Genomic DNA, 20,862 nt, shown 5'->3' on the forward strand with positions numbered 1-20,862 from the left:
CCTTCGGCGCGTCCGTTCTTCTTTTACCGCTCTCTGCGGAAGGTTGGACAGTTGTGTCACGCAGCTTGCAGCGGAAGATACCTTCCCCATGTAGTCGCTGAAAACGCTCAAATCAACAACCGGCACTTGTTCTTGGTAGAGCGCCCAGTTAAACTTCACCGTCGCTGGCAGTTTGTCGACCAATTCCTGAAGAAGAACGGGGTTCGCTAGGTGTTTCTCTAGCCCTACTGCCTTCAGATGCCCGCAAAGGTTTTGAACCACCAGACCAAAGCTGACTAGTGTCTCGAAATGATCGGGCTTCGGAGGGGGTGTCGCGCGAACCTTCGCGATCATGTTATTGACGATTTGCTCTGGGCGTCCGTACAACTGCTGCAGAGTGGACAATACTCGCGGCACAGTGGACGGGTGGAGCAAATAACTGCTGACAGATTCCTTCGCACAACCTCGTAGACTACGCTGCAGACGCAAAAGGTTTTCGGAGTTCGAGTATCCGCAAGTCTCCGTCGAGTGTTGATAGCTGCTTATGAACAGTGGCCAGTCTATCGGATCCCCGGAAAAAATGGGAAGTTCCTTCGTAACCACCTGTCTTGCAGCGAGTTGTTGGGGCGACGGCCCAAGCTGATCGCCCACATAAGCCGGAACTCCAGATTGAGAAAGCAGCTGAGGCTGGATCCTCGGCATGGTAGCAAATGTGTTCACAGCCGGAAGACTTGGAGGGGGTGGAGGAAGAAGAAACGGAGGATTGATACCGCAGTGGTTGACGCTAGCAGTGTTCACGGGTTGAAACCACGACGCTGGAGGAGGAGGTAACGGAGGTGAACAAGCACCGTCAGCAGACTGATCCTCATTTCGATTGATGATCTGTTGAACCTCCTCATGCAGGTCCCAGTACTGCTTCTCCACTTCATTCCGTACACTAATGGCTTCATGTTCACGCTGGCGACTCGCTGTAATTTGTGACTGCAACTGCTGCTCCATTTCACGAAGGCACTGTAATTCGCTTTCCAGCTCTGCCACTTGAAGTCGAAGTGCTTCGCATTCGCGCTGCCGCTGATCAAGTTGATTGCGCGAATCTACTTCCGAAGCGCGCATCCGTTCCCTGTCCTCGATGAGTTGCTTTTCTAGGGTCCCAATCGTCGATTTCAGATCTGCCCGCTCGCGATCCTGCAGCTTTCGCAAATTCGCTTCCGAGTCACGAACCAGTTTCAGCTCAGCGTCGTGTTGCAGTTGCAGGCTGGTTATTCGATTCACGAGATCGACTTCCCTCCTACGCCTGGTGTCGATATCCACACGGTGCTTCTCCTGCAGGTCCTGAATGGCCCGACGTTCCGCTTCCGACTGTCGCTGCAACTGTAGTGCATTTTGTTTCCGTAGCTCCCCGGTTTCAACACTCCAGCGCTTGTAATGGGTACCGAAACGGTTAATCTTCGGAATTGCACCAGTGTTCGCGCCGACTGGCACCACTTCTTCAACCTTTAACAGATCGTCATATGGCTGAAGATTCACGAATGGTAATTCGTCACGTTCATCCTCGTCTGCTCCGACTGCACCTTCGAGAGATTCCTCGGACTCGTCTCCGATAGTGATGCTTCCCAGAGTCCGCGGGATCGATTTCACCTCAATTCCAACTCCTACGCTGTTGTCGCCAATAACGGGGGGAACTACTGCTGCCGTAGACTTCAAGGGCGTTGACGAAGGATGTACCACCTGCAGACGACCAGAACTTGCACCACCCTGATGATCAGCAATCGCAGACGTCGGTTTTGGTGTCTGTACAACGAATACCACACCGGAACTCTCGGTTACCTTGGCCTGCTTCACCCATTCTTCAGTGCGTTTCTCGCTCCTCTGGCTGCTCCGCATACTACGTACACACTAAGAATGAATCGCAGAATTCTGTGAAAGATTTCACCGAACGTCAACTGTAAAATATAATTTTACAGATCTTTCTGTGAAATTCAATGCTTTCCAATCCAGCTGTCAAAATTTCACGGAAACTTCGGTAAAAGCAAACAAATTACCGAATTCTGTGAAATTTTTACGTTACGGTTTGGTGAACATCAAAATGTTTACCGCGCGCTGCTATTTTTACCGAATTTCTGTAAAAGCAGTAGTCGGCCAACGCCGACTTCGGGCTGTCAAAAAACAAAATGATTGGTTTCAATTGTTATTCCGTGAAGTTGGCAAAATCAATCGACAATCTAAACTTAAAATCAGAAAATAACTCAAAAATACAAAAAAAAAATTAGACCATTATCAGCAGCAGAATGAGAGGTAGGTTAGTATTTTCCGTAAGATATAATAGGCTCCTAAAGTCCTATCGAGTTTCTTGTTTTAAACCACAATATATGGTTCAAGAGTACATATTTACTCAATTTTTGACGTTTTTATTAACCGTAGTTGAAAATATATAATTTTTATTTGTTTAGCCTTTTGTCTCGTCCCTAGCTTATAACACATACTTTGAGTAATTTTTTTTCACCGTGTATGTCAGATAGGAACATTTTTGAAATCCCAGTGCGAAAAATGTCGAGCTCAGTCACACAAGGTAGACCTCAAATGTCAAAGTAGAACTATTTACCATTTTACTTATTTCGAATTTTCTCATTATTCCTTTGTTTTTCAAGTTCGAGTAAAGTACAATTTCGATTAGAATACCATGCTTGATCGTATTATTCAATATAAGCGATATTTCGTCTTTAATTTTAGGACCCTATTGTACATTAATATTATGTATTTGTTTGTAGTTATTGTTTCTGCCGTGTTGAAGTGCCCGGACGAGTCGCCGTCTTGCATCGTCACATGAACAATTATGTGAAAAATGCCCGTTTCTTTTCGGTGATTTGTGTATCAAGCCATCAAATTACACATGTACAGATAATAAATATATCCATTTCAAATAAATCTAAAACAAATTAAATTTCATTTTCATTTTGATCTAAGAAAACTAAAAAAAAATTACCGGAAAGTTCGGTGAACTGCAAATTGTTCAACTGAAAAATCACCGAAAGTTCTGTGAAACCAACATAAATAAACTATGAATCCACAGAAAATCTGTAAAACAATTCACCGAAACGTTCGGTGAATTTGACAGATGGGCATTTTCAATTTTCACAGATTGTTCAGTGAATCATCACAGTTCACCGAAAATTCTGCTGTTGAGATTTCGGTGAAATTTCACAGAATTCGGCGATTTATTCTTAGTGTGTACACTTCTGTCTTCGTCGCCGTCCTGCTGGTTCAGCAATTCATGCTTCCACGCGATGTATTGCCTTTCTCGTTCCAGCTTTTCCTGCAGCTCTCGCTCGTATATCGCCCGTTCCTTCTCGGCCTTCTCGCGATTCAGATCTTCCAAAAGCTTCTTCTCTTCCTCTAGCCGCTGCAATTCGCGTTCCACTCTTGCCCTACATGCACTCGACGAACTTGACAAACCACTAATCGCATTAATTACACTAGGGGTTGGTTCGAGTGCATTTGAAGCACCAGCAGCAACAAATTTCCGCCCTTCAACGGACGAACGGAACGACTGACGGAAGCGAGAAAATCATTGAGTCACTGGCCAGCGGAATTCAAGAGTTCGATTTCGACCCGGATGGACCCATCTTCTTCAACGACTGGTACGCAAGGTATGAAGACGTTTTCAAAGAGGATGGACGGCGCCTCAACGACGCGGCTAAGGTCCGGCTACTTCTTTGCAAGCTAAGCGGTCCGGTGCACGAAAAATACGTCAACAGTATACTTCCCAAGCATCCCCGTGACTACAAGCTGGACGAGACGGTATCCAAGCTCAAGAAGCTCTTCGGCCGGCAGAAATCCGTTTTCCACGTTCGGTATTACTGCCTTCGATACTTCAAGAGCGAAGCGGACGATTTCACTTCATATGCGGCAATGGTGAACAAACATTGTGGAGCCTTCCAACTCTCGAAGCTCTCAAGCGATCAATTCAAGGCTTTGCGATTCATCTGTGGACTCCAATCGCCGAGAGACGCAGACATCCGTGCCAGATTGATTTCCAAGTTAGAAGCAGACGAGATAGCGACCGCAACTGAAGGAACGGCAAGCAAAGTCACGTTGGAGAATCTAGTGGAAGAATGCCATTGGATGGTGAATCTTACGCAGGATACGCAGATGGTGGAAAGCAAGGATACCCGATGTGTCAACGCCATCGCTCGAAACCAAAATAAGCCTGTGAAGAGGATTCCCAAAACCCCCTGCTGGAAATGCGGTGATTTTCACTACATTCGTGACTGCCCTTTCATCGATCACACTTGTGGGAAGTGCAAACGTCAAGGTCACAAGGAAGGTTACTGTTCCAGCGACAAGCCCCCCATCTCGAAGAAGCCCACAAATACAAAACTGAAGGAACAATTGAAGTCCAGGAGCATCCATATGGTACGTAACATCAGCAGTAAGCGCAAATTCGTTCCAGTTCATCTCAACGGCGTCAAGATTCAGCTCCAACACGATTCCGCATCTGACATTACCGTCATCTCGGAGCAGACATGGAACATCATCGGAAGACCAACAGCTTTCGCCACTGAAGAGCTAGCGGTATCAGCATCCGGTGATAGTCTCAAGCTTCTCACGGAAATCTGGACGGACATCACGATCGGAGACGCTACCAAGAGAGGAGGAATTTTTGTTGCTGATAACCCCGATTTGAACGTGCTTGGCATCGAAACCATGGACCTGTTCGACCTCTGGTCCATTCCGATCAACAACCTCGTAAGTTCAGTCACCCAACGGCCAGGAGATTCCGTGGAGCAGCTCAAGCGACAGTTTCCTGAAGTTTTCCAAAGCACTCTCGGCCGATGCACCAAAGCGCAGGTGAAGCTTTACGTCAAGCCAGAAGCACGTCCAATCTACTGCCCGAAGCGTCCTGTAGCCTACGCCGCAGCACCAAAAGTAGAAGCGGAGCTCCAGCGTCTCGAAGACAACGGCATAATTTCTACTGTTCAATTTTCTGACTGGGCAGCACCAATAGTCGTCGTACGGAAAGCAGACAACATCTTGGTTCGCATTTGTGGAGACTATTCCACCGGCCTGAATGAAGCGTTGCAGTCCGACCGTCATCCGCTGCCCCATCCAGACGATATTTTAGCAGAGTTAGCTGGTTGCCGTTACTTCACCCATCTCGATTTGTCAGACGCCTACCTGCAAGTTGAGGTCGAAGAAAGTTCAAGGAAACTACTTACGGTGCACACTCATCGAGGACTTTTCCAGTACAACCGTCTTCCACCTGGAGTCAAGTCGGCGCCCGGAGCGTTCCAGCGCATAATCGATAGCATGGTTGCTGGTATTCCCGGAGTCAAACCCTACCTGGACGATATCCTCATTGCTGGCCGAACCAGGGAAGAACACGACAGGTCTCTTCAAGCAGTTCTGGAACGAATACGTGCGTATGGTTTTCACCTGAAGATCAAGAAGTGCCGTTTTGCAATGCCGGAGATCCAGTTCCTCGGGCATATCGTGAACAAAGATGGCATCCGCCCCGATCCAGTGAAGACTGAAGCCATTTCTTAAATGCCCCCACCTCAAGATGTTCAGCAGCTCAGATCCTACCTCGGCGCCGTGAACTATTACGGCCGGTTTGTCAAGCAAATGAAGGAGCTCAGATCGCCCATGGACAACCTGCTCAAGAAGGACGCTCGATGGATTTGGTCGGAAGAATGTCAACAATCTTTCGACCGGTTCAAAACCATTCTTCAATCGGACCTGCTGCTGACCCATTTCGACCCTTCCAAGGAGATCATTGTTGCCGGCGACGCTTCCAAATACGGATTGGGAGCCGTTATAATGCATCGTTTCCCAACTGGAGAGGTCAAGGCCATGCATCTCGTTCATTGACGCCAGCAGAAACCAACTACGGCCAGGTGGAGAAAGAGGCTCTGGCGCTGATTTTTGCGGTCACGAAATTCCACAAGATGCTATATGGAAGGCGCTTCGTTTTGCAAACCGACCACCAACCCCTCAAGATTTTTGGATCAAAAAAGGGCATCCCAGTTTACACCGCGAATAGACTGCAGCGATGGGCCCTCACTCTTTTGCTGTATGACTTCGAGATTCAGTATGTTTCTACGACGAATTTCGGCCACGCTGACGTCCTATCCCGATTGATGACATCACAACGCCGACCGGATGAGGACTACGTTATTGCTGCCGTCCACGTCGAAACCGAAATCAGAACGATTCTCGAAGGCACCCTGCGGAACCTACCAGTGACGTTCAACATGATTGCAGCCGAGTCACAGAAGGACGCGACGCTCAAGCAAGTTTCAAGTTTCCTTCAATGCGGCTGGCCGTCGAACGTGAGTCAGCTAATGGATCCTGCTGTGAAGAAATTCTACGCCCGGAGTGATGGACTCCAGCTCATCGATAACTGTGTGATGTTTGGCGACAGGATCATCGTTCCTCAGAGGTACCGCAAACAAGTTTTGAAACAGCTACATAGAGGACATACGGGCATGGAGCGCATGAAAGCCATTGCTCGAAGCTATGTCTACTGGCCGGATGTGGATGGCGATGTGGAGCAATATATACGTCAGTGTAGAGCCTGTGCTGATGCTGCAAAGTCACCAAGGAAAACTACTCTTGAATCTTGGCCGATTCCTACCAAACCCTGGAGCCGGATACACATTGACTACGCAGGACCGATCGACGGATTATACTACCTGGTCATTGTGGACGCCTTTTCGAAATGGCCCGAGATTTTCCGAACGCGTTCCATCACCGCCTCCTCTACAATCGAATTACTACGAGAGACGTTCGCTCGTTACGGCAATCCAAACACGTTAGTTTCGGACAACGGAACACAATTCACTTGTGAAAGCTTCAAGAACTTCTGCTGCATCAACGGAATTACGCACATCCGTACAGCCCCGTATCACCCACAGTCCAACGGGCAAGCCGAAAGATTTGTGGATTCTTTGAAGCGAGGACTGAAGAAGTTAAATGAGGGAGGAAGACCATCAACTCCAGAACATCTTCAAATCTTCCTTTCCGTGTATCGATCAACACCCAACAAAAGCTCACCCCATATGAAGTCTCCAGCGGAAGCTTTCCTGGGAAGACAAGTTAGGACCACTCTGGATTTGCTCAAGAAACCGATTCCTGTTCCTGCAATTCCGAACGAAAAACAAAATATCCAGTTCAATAAGCGGCACGGAGCAACCCGCCGTGAATTTCAACCAGACGATATGGTGTTTGCTGAATACCATCATGGCAATCAGAAATCATGGGAACCCGGAGTAATCATCGAACGCAAAGGATCAGTGAACTACAATGTGCTCTTGGACCTTGGTAGACGACAGAGACTAATCCAGTCTCATACGAATCAGCTTCGACCACGTGCAGACAACGATCAACCGGAAGCATCAGTTCCAGACGTTCAGCTGCCTTGGGAGATCCTGATTGAAGAATTTGCAGCTACAACGATCCAGGCAGTACCAAACGATGAAGATGCTCAACCGATTCTTCCTTCGGATGCCAATGACAATTTGGACGAAAACAATGTCGTTGAACCTGATGAACAGCAATCAATTATGTCCCTGACGGATGAATCCGCTGAAGAAGATCTTCCGACTGATCAAAGTTCCTCGGAAGTAGCCAGAGAACAGCCAGCGCGCAACAGAAGACTTCCGTCGTGGTTAGCCCTATACGATATCTTCTAGGAGGGATATGTAGCAGAGCAAGCCATGACTTTGGTATGCTGACAGCAAGCCTAGATTTAAGATTCATTATATTTCCAACCTTCAAACAATAAAGATAGAACATAACACAATCCAAATAATTTGTCTTGGTTCACAATCCAATTATCACCGTATGTTTAGAATTATATTTTGCTCGTCATCCCATTTGACGCTTCATCGCTGCCGTCAGATCGAACGACCACAGGCAGTGGCTCACGTTGCCATTCAACAGAGGCATTCAAAACTATGGGCTGTGTCGGCGAACACACCAAATATGCTTACCATTTAGCTTATATTGGAATATGTTTTCGGCCTTCACAATTTATTTGCTGTTAAAACTTTAAGCAGCAAACCTGGCGGATCACCAATGTAAATTTCTGCACTACTGTTTCGGCCGATTGCCGCAAAATTGCCTCCAGCCTATTTTGGATGACACGTGCTTGTCGCGAAAGAGGTCGATCGTCGGAGGCGCGGTCTCTTCTGTCCGACCGGCTCGAGTCTTCGTGTCGCTGACGACCGACGACGTGCGCGTCGCGACGTCGCGAATTCGCGATGTCTGATGGAGCGCGAATATTGTTGTCGCGGTGTTTGATGATGCGCGAATGCTGACGATTCGCATCTCTGCGCAAAGGGTGCTAAACTGGTATGCCACACCATCGAGACAGCCCATCTAACGAGCCGCCAACGAACGAATCGGGACTGTATAAGTGCGGGGTCGTGAATAAGGCTTAGGGACAAAACGTCGAAAGACAAAACGTCGAATGCCAAAACATCGAATGCCAAAAGGTCGAATGCCAAAACGTCGAAAGGGACAAAACGTCGAAAGGACAAAACGTCGAAAATGAGCAAATAGTGAATTCTTTATTCTTTTTAGGGAAACTCATTCTTTCACTTGTACCAGCCATAAGAGACGAACCAGCCAAGGGCTGAAAGTCTCTCAAATAAAGACAAATCAATCAATCAATTGTACCAGCCAACTAGTTTACAGGGGAGCCTTCCTGAGATTCCCAGAAACAACACCTTAGGGTCGGCATGTGTCTTAACTAGTTCTTCGCGGGTAGGGAATATTAGCACTGCCTTTATCCATTCAGAACCATTGCTAACTTTTTCGGTGTCTCTTCTACTGGCACCCAGTGTTGTATTTGAACTGAACGCGAGCCAAAAATGAACTGAGCTTGGATGTGCCATCAAATACTATGTCGATCATGACATGACCATGGTCCTGCTCTATTTAGGACTTTGTGACGCATCTGCATACATGCGTTGTTGCGCGAAAATATGCACCAACAATGAAGTGGGACATTGTGGCATCGGGCATTAAGATTCTGCACCAAAATCCGGATTTTCCGCAATCCACGGTGATCGAACCGGTTTCCCCTCTCGGTAGAGAGGGGGTTCTGTGAATCGAATCAGCCCAAGATTGCTAGAATTGGTGAAAAATGGCAGAAACATGACCGTTTCAGTTTACCAGGTACCAGGGTACCATGTTGGCATTTTGCGCGTTCCAAGTTTTGAACTGAACAATGTTCAAATATGTTTGATCGCAGTGTGCCATATTTGAACGTCAACGCAAATTGAACGCGTTCAAATGCAACACAGCGAGTGGCACACTGTCAGTGGCACCTACTCCAATTTTTCAGCATCACGTTACAACTTTCTTCAGCGTGGCTACGATGGTGGCCTATAGCTATCGTCGGCCGGATCTCTGGCACTTTTAGGGTGGTGATGGGGATTCTTGGGCGATTGGCTTACGGCACGACTTGCCGGTACTTTTCATTCCAACGTAAGGGGTGAAAGGGAATGCCTTCCTCATTCAGAATCAAATTTGTACCTAAAATAGCTGTCCTTCGCCGCAATTCGTCCGATATTCACAGGATATGGTACTAATTCAACAATGCTAAGTATCCTCATAATAATCTTCACTCAGCTGGCGGTTTCAACTCTGGTCTGAAACATCATGGAGTGCAAAATGAGTCACTGACCTTCAGCGCTCGAGCAGTGTCCCGAGATAACGGGAAAATGTTCGTGGATCCCAGTTAATCAGTTCATCATTCTGGCATCTTGGTGGATCTATTGTATCGCCACCCCTCTCAGGATATCAACAGGATCGATTTAAATTCACACAAAATCTAAAAAAAAAATCCACATTGAACTGCGCACTTACACACTTTTCGACGTTTTGTCATTTCGACGTTTTGTCCCTTCGACGTTTTGTCCTTTCGACGTTTTGGCATTCGACGTTTTGGCATTCGACGTTTTGTCACCCATTCATAAAACTGCGATTTTTCATCGAATCGTTTCGTTATCTTCTGCGCACTTATTCAGCACTTTGTAATGCATAAGTGCGCAGAAGACACCGACACGATTAGATGCAGAATCGCAGTTTCATTAACGATCCCGCACTTCCCGGTCAACCATTTCTTTAAAAATCTTTACATTTCTTTATAACGGTTTTTAAAGACGTTCATATTAAAAATCGTTAGCGATCGTCATCGTTTCTTAATGAAATATAAATAAAAACAAAGTCACTTCGTTATCGATTGATAAAGATTTTCGAAAATACATCGATATAAAAATATGTAGTGGGTTCTGCTTTATCTACACGTCACAGCCATCCAAAAAACAAAAAATAACAGCTACCTCATCGCCACTCCCACCCTACATGTTCATGTTTGTTATGTTTTTTGCAATCATTTCCTAAATTGGGGATTGAGCTTACATTTTTAGATACTTAGACATTTTATGTTGATACTTACTGAGTCACACGCCATTACAATAATTATGGGTGACCAAAGATATTCAAAGAGCTGCAAAACGGTGAGTCGATAAGGAGAGCGTCCAATATAGCTCTGGTCCTCACAAGTTCCTACCTCATGCTTCCATGGGTCAAGCGATGACAAAGACCGCCAGCTAAGAGTTGTGTGCTTAGCTGGTAGTGCAGCCTGGGCACTGTTGTCCTTCTGACTTCAGCTAGATTGAGGAGGTACGATTCGAGCGTCTGTTCACCAAGGAGGTGCGGCTCAAACAGCGTCTGTTCTGGCATCCAGCGGCTGAGTAAGAAACGCTGCACCACGCCCAGCTAGATCCAAGGTGGTAGCCCCATCAGCGTGGTCGTCCTAGTGTTGGTTGGGACGTTAAACAGAACTGGCACGATGGCCCTCCGGCGAGACAGGAGTGTTGGCGTAGGCCCAATAAGCCACAAGTAAAATCCCCATTGCGAATAACATAGGAGAAAATAGACTCGACACAATCGGCAAAGACCCACGCGACGAAATAAGGACTACGATTGGAAACTTGGAACATGGAATTGGAAGTCACTATGTTTCGCAGGATGTGACTGGATAATCTACGACGAACTACATCCCCGCAACTTCGACATCGTGTGGTTGCAGGAACTTTGTTGGACTGGACAGAAAGTGTGGAAACTTTCTGGAAGTGGAAGTTTCCAGTCGTATCAGCTGACATCGTTGTTCGTATTGTGGTAGTCTCCGCGGGTCATTCCATGGAAGCCTTCTTAGCGCAAACCTCAAAAACCTGTGTTGAACTCGTTCTAAACGTTGCATTTGAGTTTGAGGACAACCAGTCCACAATCCGTATAGCTGAGGACACCAAAGATTACAGTCGGCTGAAGCACGGGGACACAAAGTTTCATTTTGTACGTGACCTTGTTCAACGTGGAGTAATGGACTACCCGCTTGGCGCATACAATAGAAATACACTAGAACTCCAATGGCGCTGTAGTCACTTTTCGTATTTAATTATGTTAATAACTTTGATTGCAATAATTCATTATTTTTAAGTGTTCATCTTGTAGAGGATCTTTTGTTTTGGTGAACAAAATTTATTTGACACTTCTAGTACCGCTAAGGACACTGTAAGGGCGTGGCAAACTAGATGTTAGTCACACGAACTGTCGCGACATTGAACTTCTGTGGCTAGTTATTCTAATGCGCATACCCACAGTTGATCAGCAGGAGTAAATCCATTTTATTTTGTATGGTGAAAAGCATCTAAACTTGAATTACTTGAAATAGAAAGCTTTTACTGAAAAAATATTTGGTAGGCTTAATAGTAGTCACCATTGTGTACAACCACTACCAAATATTTTTTCGAATAATGTATTCCACTTCGATAAATTTTCCTTTAGATGCTATTCGCCATACAATATTTTTGCGATTTACTTTTAGCGATTTTTCGCGCATAGAAGCTAGCGCCACATTGGTCGATGCGGAGAGTAGAAAAACAGCCGATGTAGTTAATTCATTTACTGCAATGCATTGTAACTTCAATCATATTTCAATGAACTTAACAGATTTTGTTGTCGGTTGAGAATCATAGGTACGGTTATTATTTTTTTGCAAATTCTCATCGTAATAGGCTGTTTTACCTCACGCAAATCTGACAGGAAAAGGCCTACTTTCCCACACCAAATTATCAGTGCTGTAATGGTTCATTACAGCACTGATTTGCGTTGCGTAATGAACCATTACAGCACTGTTTTCAGTTTTGATCAACTTCTTGATGCTTTCTGGACGCAGGTTTGGAAAATTGTGACAACTGCACAGTATAACCTGCTATGATCAGACTTTCTCAAACATGGCTATGGAAATCTGTGTGCAGTTTGATGAAAAAGTTTTGTTAAAAACTATCCTCAAGTGGTAATTTATGAAATTGCAAAAAACGTTGTACGCATCTCGGTGCAGAACTCGATTTTTACAGCACTCGTCGTATTTATCCAACTCGGCAAGCCTCGTTGGATAAGTGTACAACTCGTGCTGTAAAAATCTTCATTCTGCACCTTGCTGCGTAAACTACTATTACTATGGATTCCACAACAAAATTTATTTCAGTGCACATATTGACTTATTTAAGACCGAAGTCGATATATATAAAGACACTATATGGGTCGGCCACCCGTCACAGCGTCCAGCAATGCCTTTTGCGAACGGCGAGCAAAGCGAACAACAAAAAATGCTCCGATTTCAATACATGGTGTACGATCAGACTATTGAAATCGCGGGACGTAGTATACTCTCGTGCCGATAAGGGAAATGCTGTGGTGATAATGGACCGGGACGATTATGATTCACGGGTTCTCACCATGATAAGCGACGGCCCGTATGAAGAATGCAAGTTTAAAAACGGCAAACCGAAAGACCCCCTAAATAGCATGATCGACGAAGCGAACCGTGTCCGTCAGAATGTAGCGCGTCTAATGGGTGAGGATAGATTGGAAAGATGGTTCCACGTCCCAAACCCGACGGTGGCATCCTTGTACTGTTTGCCAAAAATCCACAAGAACCCGGTCGGAATGCGCCCCATATCATCCAACATTCGCACACCAACGGAGAAAATGGCAGCATGGTTCGTCAATGAGATGAAAAAGTACCCCGTGAAGCATGGAAACAGTGTGAAAAATTCGGTTGATTTGGTAGAGCAGTTGAAAGATTTTCAAGTGAGAAGAGGTGAGATACTGGTATCGTTCGATGTCGCAGCATTGTTTCCGAGCGTCCCAGTCAACGATGCCCTGCAGAGCCTACGCCAACACTTGGAACGGAGCCGAGCACCGCAGAACCACATTGAAGCGTACCTTTCTATCGCAAAGGTGTGTATGCATCAGAGGGAAATTTTATAAACAAACCTTTGGGCTTAGTATGGGAAGCAAATTGTCACCCCTATTAGCAGACGTTTTTATGAGCGATTTCGAAACCGAAGCTCAGAAGAACAAACTTTTCCCGCGGGTATGGAGACGCTATGTGGACGACGTTTTTGTCCCTATAAAAGAACGGTAACCTGGACCAGACTTTGACAATGCTCAATTTCCAGCACACGTCAATAAATTTCACAGTTGAAAAAGAAGTGAATGGGACACTGCCCTTCCTCGACTTAACGATAAACAGAAATGACGACGGTACGTTGAAATTCGGTATTTATCGAAAACCAACCTCAACAGACCGCTACATAACCTCTGACTCCAACCACTACGGTTCCCAGAAAAAAGCTGCATTCCATTCAATGGTGCACCGGCTCTATACCGTGCCCATGGATAAGACCGAATTTGACGAAGAAAAATCTCGGATTTACAAAGCGGCTGAAGTCAATGGGTACGACAAAAGGTTCATAGAAAAAATATTACAAAAACACAAACGGAAAAAACAGCGACAAGACATTACAACACTGCAGCCCAACACACAAGAAGTAAAGCGAATTAGCCTACCATTTTACCCAAAAACCACAAACCCAATCAAAACACACTGCAACGCCAAGGACTTCACGTGGTACACAAGAGCGACAACACACTTCGGGACCTATTGTGTAACCTGAAAGATAAAGTACCACCAGAAGAACAGTCAGGAATATATCGAATACCCTGCGATGACTGCCCGGCAGTCTATATTGGCCAAACACGCCGCAAGATGAGGGTGCGCCTGAGAGAACATAAAACAGCAGTTGAAACAAACAAAACCAACGAATCAGGGGTGGCGGCGCATGTGGTGGCATCTCATCACAATATTAATGGACTACCCGCTTGGCGCGCAGCCACACTTGATCAGCAGTTGGAACGGTGGAGCCTCGTAGCCGTGCTTCTAATCGCACCATGCTATGGGGTGAGGGTTCGATTCCCGCTTCGGGCGATGAAACTTTTCGTGAGGAATAGTTTCTTCTCCGTATCCACTGGTGCATGCTCCGTGTGTCCCTTGTCTAGCGTTTAAGTTTCATTCAGTCTGTGCAGCCTCTGGCTGAAGACGGTGTCCGCGTCTTTTTAAATCAATTTAATTTTGTATGGCGAAATGCATCTAAACTTGAATTACTTGAAATACAAAGCTTTTCCCGAAAAAATATTTGGTAGGCATTGTGCACAACCACTACCAAATATTTTTTCGAATAATGTGTTCCACTTTGAAGAATTTGCCTTTAGATGGTATTCGCCATACAATATTTTTGCGATTAACTTTTAGCGATTTTTCGCGCATAGAAGCTAGCGCCACATTGGTCGATGCGGAGAGTAGGAAAACAGCCGATGTAGTTAATTCATTGGAAAAATGCGAAGCTGATTAAACCAGTCAGAAAGGCTTCGCATTTAAACGCCTGGGAATCAATGTTCATCACCAACACTGAGGAACCATTGATGAACGAAGACGATCCCCCCATCACATCGTGCCTCTTCGATCTGGCTGACACCACCATCAAATAAAACATTTCTCTTCTGCGGACGAGTACGAACCGATGTTCGACATACGACAGCGTAACCAGTCGGACATTGTCCCGAAGATGGGCAACATCGCGCCCGAAACCGGTCGACAGAAAAGGTAATTTTTTTAAATCCTTGACGATTGTAAGAACGATAAGTGTTATGTCTTGTCTCGCGTCGCGTCTTGTGAATGTCAGTTTGTTCTTACGTTAGCGCAAAACATAAAAATGAGTGTTCAATAGCTTTGTATTTCAAGTAATTCAAGTTCAGATGCATTTCGCCATACAAAAGTAAATGAATTAACTACACCGGCTGTTTTCCTACTCTCCGCATCGACCAATGTGGCGCTAGCTCCTATGCGCGAAAAATCGCTAAAAGTAAATCGCAAAAATATTGTATGGCGAATAGCATCTAAAGGCAAATTTATCGAAGAGGAATACATTATTCGAAAAAATATTTGGTAGTGGTTGTGCACAATGGTGACCACTACCCAAGCAGCACCTGCAACATCATGCAGATTGTGGCTTTCTATGCTTCGGTCTAAATGAGTTGCACTAGAAGCACACGAAACTTCCATCTTGTCAGTTGAGTTGCATTTAAACTCCGAAATCCTTAAAGTTGCGGCTTTGTTTCATAGAAATCACAAAGTACCACGTGTTTGACATCGATCTGTGGAGGCGGAGCTTACATATTGCTCGCAAGTGATAATACAGTCAGCTTACATTAAATGTGTTATTTAACATGCATGAAACATCTAACTCTGGTTTGTTTGTTCAGATTAGGTTCCATATGCGTTACAGAAAACTTGAGCGTCTTTTCTTTATTACAGTTCTCTAACTTGTGACAAAGAAGGTGCAATAAAGTAACAAGTAACTTCAGTAGCTTTTATGGTGTGTTGAGCATCGATTCTCTCATAGAGCTTTTGGTGTAGTATGTAAGGTGAGTAGATGATACTCCTGGTGTTCATGGTTCGAGTCTGGATAAAATCTTTTCCCAACTTTTTTATCATTCCTCCTCGTTTATGTTGCATAAAAATTCAGAATCTGCGCTTTTTGGGTTTCAAAGAAGAAGCAATTGTGTTCTGTCGTCCGTAATACGGACAGTGAATAAATTGCAATAAGGTTGCAGTTACTGGATTAGCAACAAGTCGTGTTGCTTGGGTATTAAGGTGAAATGGGAGCGCGTCCAGGTGCATTTTTGACTCGCGATTTTAAGAGCACCGATCTCGTCATTCACAAATGAATTAACTACATCGGCTGTTTTCCTACTCTCCGCATCGACCAATGTGGCGCTAGCTTCTATGCGCGAAAAATCGCTAAAAGTAAATCGCAAAAATATTGTATGGCGAATAGCATCTAAAGTCAAATTTATCGAAGTGGAATACATTATTCGAAAAAATATTTGGTAGTGGTTGTGCACAATGGTGACTACTATTAAGCCTACCAAATATTTTTTCAGTATAAGCTTTCTATTTCAAGTAATTCAAGTTTAGATGCTTTTCACCATACAAAATAAAATGGATTTACTCCTGCTGATCAACTGTGGGTGTGCGCCAAGCGGGTAGTCCATTACCCACAAACGTAAATGCAACTCAATGTTTACCACGAGTGAGCTAGGCTGCTCATTGCTTTCTCAGATCTGTAAGTTATTAGGATGATGAGATCTGTGCTTTCGGTATTTGCAAGGCAGCCATTGTGACGGCCATCTTTGGATTCGCTCATATATGTCCTTAAGCCTACCAAATATTTTTTTCAGTAAAAGCTTTCTATTTCAAGTAATTCGAGTTTAGATGCATTTCGCCATACAAAATTAAATTGGTTTACTCCTGCTGATCAACTGTGGCTGCGCGCAAAGCGGAACTGTTGTAATCGACGGCCAGGATTCGGATTTTGTGGCAGAGTGAAAATAACCGCGTGACTTGTTCAGTTGTTCGTACAAAAGTGGTATTTATTTTTCTCTGTTCTCTGACCTGATTGTCAATGACATTTATGTGCCTAGAGTGGCAAACTTGCCAGTAGGTAAATTCAACCTAACCAAATGGAGGGTAAAATCCAACATCTTTTCCCCCCTCAAAGAGAAACTGTTTCTACAACATACATAGAACTGTTAAACAGAATGATCATGGTTAGTAATGTTAGTCACACTCACAGGTTAAGCCTTTTTGGAGGATGTCTAATTCTAATGGACCGCCTTGGTGTCTCTACCGCATTATGTGTAGGCTTATTGACTCTCTCACATCCTGACTCAGATCTCAAATCGGGTTTCTCTTCGCTACCTACACTCGGCTCGATAGTATCCTGAGTAACTGAAGCAGTACCTGAGGTGTTCAAATTCGTTCGATTCGTCGGTCTATTGAGACCGACAGTTGAACTGTCGTTACGTTCAGTTGGCAGCCGCTGCCGAATTGGCGAAGCTATTGGATGTTCACAGCGGTCACGGTTGTGATTCTCGACGTTAACAGTGTAGGGATTTACCTCGAAATCATGACCAATGGGACCCGATCTCAGCTGATCAATATGCCTCTTCCAAATGCGCCCATCGTCTATTTCGATCATGTAATGTAGTTTACCCAGCCGTTCAGTTACAACCCCGAACTTCCACTTAGAGGATCCTAAAAAGTCACGAGCTGCGACTCGGTCGTTAACCGCGAAACATCGTACATCAGCCTCTTCCCCGCGCTCAATTTTTTCTTCGTCGTTTTTAGGAACGATCAGATCGAGTCGTGATTTAATTTGACGACCAAAAACCAACATCGAAGGAGATTTACCCGTCACAGGATGTACTGTTCGTCTGTAAGCCATTAGGATTTTGTAAAGTTCGAGTTGAACGCCCTGACGACCACACTTTAGTGTCTTCAGCTTGTCTTTAAACGTCTGGACAAATCTTTCCGCAAGTCCGTTTGTCGAGGGGAGATATGGTGCACCCATCTTGTGGATAACACCATTTTTCTTTAGAAAGGATTGGAATTCGTCAGAAGTAAACTGAACACCTCTATCGCTAACTATCACCGAAGGAACACCGTAGGTCACGAAATATTCACGTAGCTTGTCGATAGTCGTACCGGTAGTCATATCGGGAATGATTTTCACGTCCGGCCACTTTGTAAACGCGTCTACGATAACGAAAAAGTTCAATCCGAGGAACGGTCCGGCGAAATCAATGTGAATTCTTTGAAATGGTTCATTAGGCCTTTCCCAACAGTGAATTGCTACTTTTGGCGGATTTTTCTTGACCAATGCACATTCACTACAGTCGCGTGACAGGTCTTCGATATCACGATCTACGCGTTCCCACCAACAATAGGATCGTGCTAATGATTTCATGCGAGATACGCCAAAATGACCCGTATGAAGTTCATCCAAAACCCTCTTACGCAATTTCGGCGGAATATATACCCGAATTCCTTTCATTATGCAGCCTTTCTGGAGCGAAAACTCATTCTGATCTACTCCGAATCTATCGCGACCGTCAACAATTCTACCGACTTTCAATCCCTGCAATAAGTTTCGCACATTTGGGTCTTCTTTCGTAAATTGCGCCAGTTCATCCGCGGTAACCGGTAGCGTCTCGATTAGGTTTAACTCGATTATGTCGACCTCTTCTACGCGATGTTTGTTGTTCTCATCCTCAACAGGAAGTCGAGACATGGCGTCCGCGTTCGCGTTTTCTTTCGATGAACGATAGCGAATATCATAGTCGAAGGACTCGAGAAATACAGCATAATGCTGCATTCGCAACGCGGAAAGCGTCGGAAGTCCTTTATCTGGAGCCAAAATTTGTGAAACGGGTTTATTATCAGTAACAAGAGTAAATCGCCGACCAAAAAGGTACTGATAAAATTTCTTTACTCCGAATATAATCGCGTAAGCCTCTTTATCAACTTGCATGTAATTCTGTTGAGTCTTGTTTAAAGTTTGCGACGCGTATTGAATTGGTTTTTCGGAACCATCAGGATAAAGGTGGCTCAACACCGCACCGACGCCGTAAGGCGAAGCATCTGTGCTAGAGTGGTAGTTTAGGGTCATAATGCACAAGGATCTTATCTGACTGCATTTCCTTTTTGACCCAGCGGAAAGCCTTCTCACACTGATCGTCCCAATCAAACGGCACGTTGTCTTTCAACAAATTATTAATCGGGTAGATGTTCGTGCTAAGGTTGTTCAAAAACCGCCCATAATAATTGACGAGACCGACGAACGCGCGAACCTGTTCTCGATTACGCGGCCTAGGCATCTCCTGAATAGCGTCAACCTTCCTTTTCATCTTTCTAATTCCGTCGCGGTCGATCACGAACCCGCAAAACTCAATACGATCAGCGAAAAAGTCGCACTTCGAAACATTTACGCGCATACCGTATTCGTCAAGCTTCTTCAGAACCATTTCAAGCCTTTTTAAGTGTGTTTCGTCATCCGGTCCCGTTACCTTTATATCGTCTAAAAATACCGATACGCCGGGTATGTTCGCAAGCACTTGTGTGATTTCGCGTTGAAAAATAGCAGGGGCTGATGCTACACCGTACATGAGGCGCGATGGCTGATATAGCCCGAGATGTGTGTTTAACGTGAGTATCTCGCGATCTTCTGGACGTACCTCCATTTGAAGGTAAGCCTGCGACAAGTCCAACTTGGAAAATTTCTGTCCCCCGGCCATATTTGCGAATAGCTCATCGATAGTAGGAAGAGGATGTTCGTCGATATTCAAATGTCTATTTACGGTTACTTTATAGTCACCACACAGACGGACGCGATCCGCGGATTTCATAACAGGTACTACCGGAGTAGCCCATGGGCTGTGATTGACCTTAATCAATATTCCACTATCTACCATGTTCTCGATCTCTCGTTCTACAATATCGCGAATGGAAAAGGGCAATGTACGAGCTTTCAGAAATATTGGCTTTGTGTTTGGTTTCAAACTTAACGTGGCTTGAATGTTCTTCATTGTACCAGCAGAATCTTCGAACACCCTAGGATATTTCTCCAGCAAATCCTTAACCGCACCCGACAGAGGTGTACGAACCGCGATAGTATTGATAGTGTTTTCTGAATTTCGAATAACTTTGTTCCAGTCATAATGCAATTCCCGCATCCACTCGCGACCCAATAGCGGATGCTTTTTCGTATTTACGACAAACAAGCGCAACTTGCTTGTACGACCCTTATACTCAACCTCTGCATTCACGTAACCGTATACTTCAATTCTGTTACCGCAATAGCTTACCAATTCGACGTTAGTCCGTTCAAGTGGCGCGTTTCTCAGGTACCGCTCTTTGTCCGCCAGGCTTACTACCGAGACCGGCGATCCACAGTCAACCTCAAACTTAATTACGGAACCGTTCACGTTCAACGGCAGAATAATTTTGGACAGGACTGGGGGTTTATCGCCATCAACATTGCAAATATCCAGTACACAAATATCATCCCCATCCGTATCTTCCTCGCAACCTCTACCCTCATCACAGCTACTCTGATCGCTTCCCTCTTCAATCATATTAGCATACCATTTCTTTTTCGATTTCGACATTCTATCAGATTTGGTTTCCTTTGTATTCGTGCTCTGTGATGCGAATTTGAGGCACACCCGCTGTAGATGCCCTGCTTTTTTGCAGAAATTGCAAATCACATGCTTGTGTTTGCACGTACTCGCCAAATGGGCCCCACTTCCGCATCGATAGCACTGCCGGTTAGTATGGTTAGTTACCTTTGATCCAGATCCCCGCTGTAGAGTCCCTCGTTCCGTGTAATTAACCTCGTGTTTCCTCTCCAGTACCTCAGCACCCTCGCCTGAAGCTTCCATGGAAACGGCAATCTCCTTAGCTTTCTCGAATGTCAGGTTCTTCTCTTCAATGAGGCGAGACCGAATCCGCTTCGATCTCATTCCAAACACCAACTGGTTCCTCAGTTCCTTCTCGAGATATCCAGCAAACTTGCAAAACTTCGCACTTCGTTGTAGCTCCGTGATGAATTCCATAATCGTTTCTCC

At 45.1% G+C, this 20,862-nt stretch overlaps 2 protein-coding genes across 2 annotated transcripts; both read left to right on the forward strand.

The window, feature by feature from the left end:
• Positions 1-3,888: 3,888 nt before the first annotated feature.
• Positions 3,889-5,534, forward strand: LOC134285331 (uncharacterized protein K02A2.6-like). Its single transcript, XM_062845909.1, has one exon. It carries the CDS (start codon positions 3,889-3,891, stop codon positions 5,521-5,523), a length of 1,635 nt encoding a protein of 544 aa, XP_062701893.1. The 3' UTR covers positions 5,524-5,534.
• A 117-nt stretch (positions 5,535-5,651) lies between these two features.
• On the forward strand, positions 5,652-13,904 carry LOC115258036 (uncharacterized protein K02A2.6-like). Its single transcript, XM_062845908.1, has one exon. It carries the CDS (start codon positions 5,652-5,654, stop codon positions 7,668-7,670), a length of 2,019 nt encoding a protein of 672 aa, XP_062701892.1. The 3' UTR covers positions 7,671-13,904.
• Positions 13,905-20,862: the final 6,958 nt, after the last annotated feature.

The sequence above is a fragment of the Aedes albopictus genome, chromosome 1, assembly GCF_035046485.1.
Source record: "Aedes albopictus strain Foshan chromosome 1, AalbF5, whole genome shotgun sequence".
In the NCBI taxonomy this organism is placed as follows: domain Eukaryota; kingdom Metazoa; phylum Arthropoda; class Insecta; order Diptera; family Culicidae; genus Aedes; species Aedes albopictus.